Genomic DNA, 11,360 nt, shown 5'->3' on the forward strand with positions numbered 1-11,360 from the left:
GAGGTGGAGCAGATTAGTCCTGTCAGGAGACGGGGGACACGGCGGGGTGGGGGAACAGGTTCTCCCCCCCCCCCCCACACACACACCTAGAAGGAAAGCGGGCTCAGAGAGCAAGCACACCCTAGGCCAGAGAACAAACCTCCTCTCCTGTCTCTACGTTTTCTTCCTCCCTTTTAGCCCATCGGCTTCAACTCTCCTCTTCTCTACCGGCCAGGGGTCCCGTCTAAGTCAGAGCCCCATCCACCCATCATACACGTCTGAACACTCAGCCAGTCCCAAGGGTGTGCAACACGGAGCAAGATAGCTCATGCCACCTTGAACTAAGAAATAGGGAAAACACAGCAGGCTAGAAGCGTAGAAATGGGGTCTACTGAAGATCTCTGGGTAGCAGGCCAGTGCCCAGGGCTCAGGGGTAGGGCCCCTGCTTGCCAGAGCTCAGGCATCTTGGCAGAAGTCCCAGGGAGAGGGTGAACTTACAAAAAGGTCCAAAGAAAGAAGCTGCAGCTGTTGGAAGGGGGCTGAACCGGTCGAGGCTGTCCTGTCACCCTATCCCCCTTCCGGCACTGAAGCCCCAGCAAAGTTCCTCCAACCACAGACAGCCATGGAAATCTCCACCTCCTTACCAGCCAACAACTACCCCATCCTCCTCCACACAACAGAATCCAGGATCATCATCTCCCACCCTGCAGCCTCACCTATAGCCAGGCATGCCCACAGCTGGCAGGAGCCAAGAGTGAGGGACAGTCCCTTCTGGGCAGCTGCTAAAGAGGGTGAGTGGGCCCTGACATTCCGACTCACCAAATCCGCTGGTGTCACCCCATCTTCAACATCCCTGCCCCTTCCCACCCCCTCCTCAGGCCCCGAAGAAGACATAAGCAGGACCAAACATCTCAAAGTCAATACAGGAAGCTTTTCACTAGCCCCACCTGACCCAGGCCCTTAGGCCTCTCAGAAATAGTTGATTTCTACCCTGACCAAAGTTACTCCCCCTAGAAATATATAGCTCACTTCCTCGTCCCAACTGGCCTGAAATCCCCATGCCTGGAGCCAGTAAGACACCAAAACAGTGAATGTTTGGTTGAGCAACCAAAAGTTGGAGAGACGAAATGTTTCCGGCTACACCTGAGGAAGAAAACTTAAGGTCTTGACCCCGGAGGCCAGGAACACAGGTCAGTGGGTGAGGTGTTATGCCCCAAAACTCACATAAAAGAGCCAAGATGCAATGCATACACTCGCAATCCCAGTTCTAGGAGGTGGACTCTGGCAGATCCCTGGGGCTCAAAAGCCAGGCAGCATGGCTTACTGGGCAAGTTCCAAACCATGAGAGACCCTATCTCAAAAGACCAAGGGGAGAGAGAGCCGGGAAGATGGGTCAGTGGTTAAGGGCAATAGTCAGTTGAGCCTGATGATCTAACACCCTGGGGCGAATATAAAAAGCCTGACATAGTAGTGTGTATTGTAATCTCAGCACATCGACGGGGGGGGGGGGGGGGGTCAGAGCATGGTCTGGAAGCGCATGAAGTACACACGGCAGCAGCAGACGCAAGAGGTCCATCCTCAACAAAGTGGAAGGTGGGAACCAACTCTCTAAAACGGTCTTCACACCTCCGCACATGCTCCATGACACAAATCTACATTCACACACACATTCGAGATTAATTATAGTTAATTTAAAAGTTAAATTTAAAAATAAAATAAGATCAGCAGAGTGCTGAGGACCACCACGTGCGCGCATGCGCGCGCGCGCACACACACACACACACACACACACACACACACACGTACACGTGCAAGAAGCAGGAGTCAGACCCAGTCCTGAGGCAAAGCCACAGTTCCGTCCCCCACCCCGCTTCCAGTCCCCCACCCCGCCTCCATTTAGCTTTTCTCGGCCTCAGGTCTTAGCCTCCCAATTGCATTAACTTTCCATCTCAAACAGGCCTTGAAAATCCTACTTTCACGACTGCCAGAAGTATGTCCCCACAGCCCTGTCTGCACCTTGCCCTGGACATCAGCTCAGGTCTACCTCTCCTGATCATCCAGGCCTGTGGGGGCACTGTGTGAGAGGCAGGCAGTTCCATGGGGACGGCAGGAATCTCCCTCTCTGACCTACACTGGCCAGGTGCTCTGGTAGAAAAATAACCTCAGCCCAAGAGGAGAGCCGCAGGCTCCCCGGAGTCTAATTCAGGTCAGACATGCTGCATAGAAAATGAGGAGCCCGCAGGGGTGGCCCTGACATGGTGCCAGGGTGGCTCCAGAAGGAGAGGAGCCTGAGGTGGTATAGAAGGTCTAGGATTTGCAGCAGCTCTGACAGGGAAAATACCTCCCTAGCCAATCTGTAGGAGCTGCTGTCAGTGGCCACCCACTCACTCCCATGATGACCTGAGGCTCAGCTTAGTGCAGGGCCCTCACTGCAGTGGAAAGACAATGCCGCCAGGCACCCTTCCAAAGGACACCAGAGACACTAATGCCCTTTCCCGGGGCTACCCAGAGATAGTCTGAGGCTCCCCCTCAAGCCCCATGATATGTCCCCAGTCCATCTATTGTGGCACTTGGGGCAGGGAATGGGACAAAGGTGCAGGGCCTGGGAGAAGAAGAAAAAAAGTCTAAGGATCACGTCTAAGGGTGGAGGCTCACCAGCTGTATCACACTGCCCCACCCCTTGGTCCACACGACCCGGTACCTCTGTCACTAGGAAGTTTGCTCATATACAGCATTGCTCTACTGAAAGCCAAGGGCCTATTTGTCATCTGACCTAAAAACAGGCAGCCCCCCGGCCCAACACACACACACACACACACACACACACACACACACACACACAGAGTCCTGAACAGTCACAAGAACAATTTCGCCAGGCAGCAAATCTGCAGCCACTGGAGATTTCAGTGAGTTTTACTCCACCGCATGCCTGAGCTATTGACTCATCCATCTTACCATGCAGAAAGGGAGGCCTAGATTACCCCAACGTGGCAGAGTAGGGTGGGACCAGCAACCTCCAGTCTAACCCTAGCCCCGTCCTGCAGCAAGCATCCCTGGTCTCCATCATGAAGCACAGTCAGCCTCCACGCCTGTCAGTCGTCAGCCCTGTCTCCTGATGTCTGATGTCATGCGTCCTTCTGCAGTAAGGACACTGGTCTTTCCATTCTACAGCCACAGATTCAACAAACTGAATAGCAAAAACACTGCAAAGGACGAAATGGTGTCTGAACACACAGAGATGGTTGTTTGCTTGTTTGTTTGATTTTTTTGCTGTTGTGTCCTGAGCAATATGTGATATGGCATGTGCTCACACCAACATGGGCATTATAAACCATCTAGAGACAGCTAGCAGCGTGTAGGAAGGTGTGCATAGTTTCTATGCAAATACTACATTAATTTACATAGCATGACTTCTGAAGGATTTGGACATCTGCAAGGTGGGTATCCTGCAATCAATTTTCTAAGGCGCTTTAGAGGTGATTTCAAGCTTAGAATACCTGCTGGGTGCTGAGCTGGAGGCCTGGACACTGCGAAGAGGAGGTAGTACCCTGTCATTGAGAACAGAGACATGGGGCTGCTCTCCAGGCTGCACACTGGGAACTAAAGTATACAATATATAATTCAGAATAAAAGTGTTTCTGCCCCAGGTGGTGGTGGTACATGCCCAGCACTTGGAAGGAAGAGGCAGGCAGATCTCTGTGAGTTCGAGGCTAGCCTGGTCTACAGAGCTAGTTCCAGGACAGCTAGGGCTGTTACACAGAGAACCCTGTCTTAAAAAAAAAAAAAAAAAAAAAAAAAAAAAAAAAAAAAAAAAAAAAACAAAGAACAACAGCAAAAAAGAAAGAAAGAAAGAAAGAAAGAAAGAAAGAAAGAAGGAAGGAAGGAAGGAAGGAAGGAAGGAAGGAAGGAAGGAAAGAAAGAAAGAAAGGAAGGAAGGAAGAAAGAAAGGGTGTTTCTGAACCAAGGAAGTGACCCAGTGGGTAAATGCAAACATAAGGATCAGAGTTCAGATCCCAAGCTCCCAGGTAAAACTCGGGCACAGCAGTGGGCACCTGTAACTCCAGCATTACTGGAGGCAAATCCAGGGGCCTCACTGATAGCAAGATCCAGGCCCAATGAGACATCTTGTCCCAAAAAACAAGGTTCTCTGGCCTCCAAGTGGGTACACACACATGCACACACGTGCACACGAACATGCTCATGCGCGATCTACTCTGTCCTCAATTGTGAGACTTAACTGTCATCTCAGTCTTGCTCTGAAAACCCAGTCCTTCCATCACCTGAACACATCCTATATAAGAATCAAGCATCTCAGGGGTCAACGTCCACTTCACCTGGATGTGTCCTCCCACCTTCTGACTGCAGGAGAAGTAGGAACCCGTAAGTCTGGCTGACCCGGAGTCTGAAGTGTCCACCACTGGACCGAGCTTCAGTTTCTTTCTTTTTAAAATAAATGTTACTGTATATTTGTTTGTCTAGTCATGTGTATCCACATGGGTATGTATACATATGCACCACAGCATACATGTGGACATTCCCTCTCTTCTTCCTCCACATGGGATCCTCAGGGATCGGGGACAGAACTCTGGGGGTCAGGCTGATGACAGGTGCCTTTTTATGCCCCAAGCCACTTTGCCAGCCTCTTAGTTTCTTCACTGGGTGAGACTCACAAGACTGCAGCAAAGATGGCAAGGCACAGGTATGCTGTAACCCACAGCTCTTACTATCAACTTGATGGGTGATGAAGCTTCCCTTGGGCAGGAATAGCAGGCTTTCTCTTCTCCATTCCCCAACCCCTGTGCAGAATCCAGTCGCCTTGTTAGGAGGTGGCAGCCTGTTACAGGGAGCTTTAGAGGCCTGGGTGCCAGGCTTTCCCTCAAGGAATCCCCTTCTATGGTATTAGAGCAGTGAGACATGAAATCAGCCCTACTGGTGGTTCCTGCGCCTCACCTGGCCTGGTAGCACCCACGCAGGTTTCCACTTCAACTTCCCAAGTGCCCAGGCAGTAGGTATCATCCCCCTTTTTCAGAGGGGAAGACTGAGGTCACAGAGATTGTTGTGATTTGCCCAAGGATAGGAACATGATGTGGGTGTGGGGAGATGACTCAGGCCCAGTTCACAAGGCCTGTGACCTTCTACTGCAACATCGCTTGCATGGGATCTCAGAAGTGTACCCCTCCAGACCAAGCCACCTTTGACACCTTTGGCACCATCCAGAGGTACCTCTCCCATGCTCCCCAAAGTGTACTCTGAACAGTCACCGTCACACACCCGTCCCTGCACAAACACCCACCTCAGGCTACATACATATTTGCCCTGGCCTGCCCTGCTATGGTGTAAATTTTTTGGGATTAGCATGCTTTGCTTTTCTTTGCATTTTTCAGACCCAGTGGAAGCACGCCAAAGAGGAAAATGCAACATAGCAGACATCCAACAGGAAGTCCCTCACTACTAGGCACGGCCCCTTACCTGGAGACCAGATTCTTCCCCTAGCTTTCCCCCATCAAAGCAGGCATCCACGTCTGTAGTTACACTCAGCTAAAACCTAGCCATAGGCAGAGGTCTCCTTACAAGGAACATGCTCCTGCTTGTGGCCACTGTGTGGTGATCATGTCTCCAGCGAGGACACCAGCTCAACAGGGTATGGCTTTGATCCCCACTTCCTCAATGTTCAGCACACAGTGCATGCTACATACTGTGTAGAAGAATAAGTATGTGAATTCATCACCACTTCACCAGTGCCAAGAAGCAAAAGACTAGAGAAGGGGGCCCAGGTTAGAGTTTATCTGTAAGGACCTAGTTAACTCTAAAATAGTCTGATTTCTTAAATCCAAGCCTTCTGCCTGTACATACCACTTACATGTATGTGCACCACACACATAAACATGTACATAGTACACAGTACATGTGCATCACAAAAGAGGGGGGCTGCTATCCTAAGCTCTGACAGGCCAGCGGCTCAGCAGGGATTAGCTGTCTACCGAAGCCTATAATGGACACTCCCAGGGATTGATCTGAGCAGTGGGCCTTGTAGGGAAAGACCGCCTCCCAGGAGATTCTGTGGTTATCAGTCTGCCTGCCTAGCTGGTACTTCACAAGCATGTGCTATGTGGCAGGCATCTGTAAACTGCTTTCTGCTCTTCACAACATGCTTGTGAAAAGCAGCCACCATTATCTCCAGCTTATCCGTAAGTGGGTCGGGGGCTCCAGGAGGACCTGCCCCCTGACTACGGTCCAGCCGATCAGGGGGACCCAGAGGCCCCACACGTGCCCCATGGTGGTGTGCAGGATGGAAGATGAACCTCAAGGGGAAAGAGCTCTATGAGGCACGTCCTTGACTTACAGCAAGAGTCGGGGGCTGGAGCATTCTCAGCACTGTTCCAGCCTCACGGCTTGGAAAGAACTTACCCAAGGCCACCCAGTGCAGAAGCCAGAGAAGGAAGGTGACAAGGGAACCTCGAAAGATGATCTGTAAGGAAGTGGCAGAAACTGGTTCTGCCTCGGCTGCTGTGAGAACCCCTGGGGTACACAGATTGTTTTTACCCCAGCACGCATCACTTAATTAAATCTGGCCTGAGGCTTTCACCCAGCCACCCCTCTCCTCCAAGGAACTGAAATTCCCACCATCCTCACTGGCCCTCCATACCTGGCCCATACCTGTACCCTAGGCATTCCAGCAGGCTTCCCCTTGTGCACCACCCCCAAGTATAGTAGCAATTGCCTGGCTTCCACCTGCCACGATCACTGTACTGCTGAGGCCACCAGGTCTGAGGGGGTTCAGGAAGATCCCAAGGACTTGCTCACTGCTCTCCCACACCTTCCTGAGACCACTGTCTCCAGAGCATCCCCCATGACTCTGCCCCCCATCACTCAACACCCCATCCGGATGCAGACTCCTGCAGGGAAGATCAACCACTTATGTAAAGAAGTTTTAGGAAATCTGATCTAGGTTGGAAGGTTCAGCAGAGCCTGTCCAAGCTCAAGGAGAGAGGCCCAGTGCAGAGAGTTCTAGAAAGAGAGGAAAGGACATGATGGGGCATGGGAGGTGGGGACTGAGAACAGGCCTTCAACTCTCCAGGGCAGAAGGAAGCACAGCAAGAGAAAAAAGGGCTGTAGAATATGCCTTGCAAGGAAGGCAGCTGTTTAGGCTAGGTCCTCAGACTGGGAAACGCCTGTGTAAGTAAAATCAGTGGCCCAGATGACCTCAGTTGCAAGGGCTTTATGATTCTAGCAGGCAGTCCGGTCTATGCAGCAAAAGTACATCCTGTTAAAGGAGACCTATGCACCTGCTCCTCCAAGTAGCCTAGCTACTCTTTAGGTCACTACCAGAAGCTTGATGTTCCAGCCCAGCTCACACTATGGAAACTGACGTGCCTACCACAACGGGAGACCTTGGCCACGCACAGGAACACAGTGCAGTCCACTGCCCTGAGTCAGGGTGGCCTAACAGCAACATGGCGCAGTCTACCACCACGTGTCCGGGCCCTATAAATAACCACGGCTGCCCCTTTGCTGAGCGTCTGTTCCACATGACAGAGATGTGCGGTGCACTGACAACCCCAGACTTCCCACTCCCACTGGTGCTCCCCACCCTCCAAGCACGTTCAGGGACAGCCACAGCCATCAAGGAAACATTCCCGCCAAAACCTGTGCTCAACCACTGAGCCAGTACTGGGAGAACAAGGCCCAGGCTCCCTCACACACTCTTCCCTGAGGACTCCTAGGCCATGGGCTTGGGCAGGCAAGATTCCACCCCCCCACACACACACCCCAGCTGTCCTTTTCCCCAACTACCCCATCCCCCAATGAGCCCTGCCCGCCAACCTCTAATCCTCTTGTCATCTGACCCAGCCTCCACCCTAAAATGGCTTTGCCCAGTCACCCTTCTGAGGCCCAAAAATGGACACAGTCATTTATAGAGGGTCAGCTAAGCCAAATGCAATGGGAAGATGACCTCATGAAGCCCATGGGTCTGGGCTCCAGGCACACACACTCACTACAGACACAGAGCAGCAATGCAGGAGTAAGCACCATGGAGGCCTGAGCCACATGCTTCTTGCCTGAGGCAGCATGCAGGGACTCAGCCTGGGACAAGGCGCCTGGCATGTGTGCAGGCAGGAAAGTAGGAAAGAATACAACCAGCTCGCTCCCAGGTCTGGGCCAGTCGGGGCTGCAAGACCAAGCACCCAAGGACCCACATTCATTCATAAACATCCACTAAACACCCACCAGAACTGGGGAGACTCAGGAGGGTCACAAGTACAACTCTGCCCAGGGCAATGAATCAAATAGCAACCCAAGACCCATTAGGGGCCACAGAGGAGAGTTGGTCCTGTGACCCCATGACACTAGAGGGCACACCACACTTTACTGTCACTCTCTGAGTCTCCATAGCTGTTAGGGTTGAGAAGTTGGAAAAAATAAATGTGAACCAATAGGGTCTTCTTTCTATGCGAATAGACTAGAGGCTTTCCTTTTCTTTTTTCTGTGTGTACGCACTTGCATGTAAAGCCCAGAGCTCAACATCGGGTCTCTTCTTCAATTGCTCCACCTTGTTTGTTGAGAATCTCTCGCTGAACCTGGAGCTTGCCGATCTAAGCAACCTGGCTGACTGGCAAGTCCCAGAGATCCTCCCGTCTCCACCTCCCCAGTACTGGAACTACAAACTCACAGCACTCCTGTGCCCAGTTATACACATGGGTTCTGGGGATCAAACTCAGATCCTCATGTTTGTTTAGCAAACACATCTCCACTTGAGCTGTCTCCCTTTCCATCTGCCATCCTTGCTCAGAAAACACCCTTCTATGACAATACAAAATAAAAATTGTCCTGTGGCTAGTTTATTGAACCGAGAAAGGTAGGCCCAGTGTCAGGACTGCTTGTAAAATCCCATTAGCAGCAAGCATTGAATAGATTATGGGTGACCACCAGAAGATATTGGGGAGGCATCGAATCAGTATACCCAAGCTGTGACAAATGCAGGTTCCAAGTGCCAGGATGCTAAGCAGAAGAGGACAGTATCTAGGTAAGACACAGGCTTTCCTGAAGAAGAGTCTGTAGGGCCAAGGAGGGAGAGGATGGTAAACAGGCTACTGTCTCAGGCTACCTGTCAGACTGTCTTGGCTTCCCCTGGGCAAATGGTCCCTAACTAATGCCCATGGGACACAGAGCAAGAGACAAGTGCAAACCCATGAAGCCCAGGCTCAGACAAGGCCAGCTGCTGGCTAGAGGCATGGTCCATAGCCAACCAGCTGTCAGCCAACTGCCCAAATCCTCTTTGCAGGCACTGAAAAGAGAGATGGCAGCAATACAGAACCGTCTACAAGAAAGGGACAGAGCCTACACTTACAACCCCTCAGGCTGCATCAAAGGGGCCTACTGCTAGAAAAATGCATCTGGGCAGAGGTGCACACCCGCAGGCAACAGCGAGGAGTCGGAGCCGCATGAAGTTGGGCTTCATGTAGTGGAGGGCAGGGAACTTGTCTCAGCTTACTCCCAATGTTTCCATTCATTTCCTTTAGGAGTGGGAAACAGGCTCCAGGCACCTTAAATGAATTACTAGGTCACTGGGAGCCAGGGTGGCAGTATCTGTCTCCTGCTCCAGCCACCAGCAGACTGGGGGGGGGGGGGTGTTGGGGAGGGCTCTAATCCCTCTCTCTTCCTTTTCCTCCTGGATGGGGTAAGGCGCTCTAGCCAGAGCTGGAGATTAGCAAGAGCTTCTCCATACTCAAATAGTTCACCCCCCTCCTTAGCTAGTAACCACAAGGATGAGGAGGAGGGCTCTAAGGAAGCTCTCCCCCCCTCCATCATATCACGTGGCTGCATCCTTGGGGAGCTCACTGCTCTCAGCTGCAAAAGTCATTGTTTATAAACAGCCCCAAGACTGGCACAAGAAGGCAAGCCTGTCCCTGTCCCCACCAGGCCCCGGCCCAGCTAGAGCCATGGGGGGCTATCCCTAGCAGAAACACAGATTGTACAATCTCAGATTTCAGAGTCGGAATTGGCAGGGGAAGTGGCGTCAGCAGCTGGCGTGATCCAATTCAATAAGCCAGGAATGGCTAGGGGTAAAAGGCAGGCCAGCGAAGGACCCCCGCCCCCAACCCCAGCATTTCCTGCACAATCAGGGTGTCCCAGGAAGCCCTGATCCCATCCCCTGCAAAAACCCCAGAGTACTCTCAGACAACAGGGATAGGGTTTCCTGTGGCGCCCTCCACACCCCTCTTCTGGGCCACCCGTTTAGCCTGGAGGTCCCACCATCACTCTCTCTCCAGCGGCTGAAACCGCCAAAGCCCTGCTGGGGCGAGGGGTGCAGAACCCTCTGCAATCCGGCGGGTCTGGGCGGGACCTTCTAGGCCTCAGGCACCTCCTGGAAGGAGAAAAGCAATTCCTCCTTCAGGGACTAAGGTAGAGAGGCCATAGGAAAGAGAGGGCAGTGGGCGCCCGCACAGAGCAGTGGGCGCCCGCACTAGCCAGCTGGGAAAGTATAGCCTTAAAGTCTGGGACGTGTACAGCCCTAGGGGCAGCGAGACAAGCTCCCTCCCCCCATGCAAGCCCCGCCTGGATTGCCCGCGTGGGTCTAGAGAGCTGGGGGTCACCTCCCAGCCTCCGACCCTTGGACTCGAGGGTAGGATGAGAGTGGACCCCGCGTCCGAGAAGCAAACCAGAGCGTGGGCCTCCACTCCTCTGCAGAGGAGCCGCGAAGGTGTAAACCGGTGGGGGAAGGGGGGAGACAGGCTGGACAGCTGCGCCCTCCTCTGCCGGAGCCCGAGTGAGGAGAAGGGGACACCTTAACTGCAGGGAGACCAAGCCCGAGGGCTCCTCGGCCACGACCATCCGGAAGTGACCAGCTCGATCCCAGGGGTAGGGGTGAGAGGTGTGGCAGGTTTACCGGTCGCTCACCTTCTCCTGCGCTCGGGTCAGCTTCTTCTGCACGTTGCTGGCGATCTTCCCCGCCGTCACCCCCTTGCTCCCCATCTCTGCCATCGCGGCGCCTGCCTCGCCCGCAGCGGGCGCGGATAATGGCGCGGGGAGGCGGTGCGCGCCGCACTCGCAGCCTCCAGCCCCGGCGCTCCACCAGCCTGGGCTCTGGCTCCACGCCGCGCACTAGAACAGCTCAGGGGACTGACGGAGACGGAGCGTGCGCGAGGAGAGCGAGTGAGCGACGCGGGGATCCAGAGAGGGAGGGACCCACGGGGGAAGGGAGGGGGCGGGGAGAAGGGACTAGCCGCGGGCGGGTCAGCGCCCCCAGCCCGCCCCCTCCGGACACGACACTGCCTTTTAAAGGGCCATTCTGGAATCCAGATCCTCACCCGCAGGAGGAGGGAGCCGCGAGGGCGGGCGCTGGGGGCTGCGAGACAGGGACTCCCCGGACGGACGTGCTG

General features: G+C 53.6%; 1 protein-coding gene across 5 annotated transcripts in view; it reads right to left on the reverse strand.

Annotated features, from left to right (window-relative positions):
- Positions 1 to 11,115, reverse strand: part of Bin1 (bridging integrator 1) — a 58,612-nt gene extending 47,497 nt beyond the window's left edge. For 2 of the 5 annotated variants that reach the window (XM_048442529.3, XM_048442530.3), the window contains exon 1: positions 10,879 to 11,113. In XM_048442529.3, the coding sequence (XP_048298486.1) occupies positions 10,879 to 10,962 (84 nt within the window). In that variant the 5' untranslated portion in view covers positions 10,963 to 11,113. Of the gene's footprint in view, positions 1 to 10,878 lie in introns of all 5 variants that reach the window. The other 3 variants (XM_048442526.3, XM_048442533.3, XM_048442535.3) reach the window with 3 other exon arrangements.
- Positions 11,116 to 11,360: the final 245 nt, after the last annotated feature.

This window comes from Myodes glareolus, chromosome 13 (genome assembly GCF_982192425.1).
Source record: "Myodes glareolus chromosome 13, mMyoGla1.1, whole genome shotgun sequence".
Lineage (NCBI taxonomy): Eukaryota > Metazoa > Chordata > Mammalia > Rodentia > Cricetidae > Myodes > Myodes glareolus.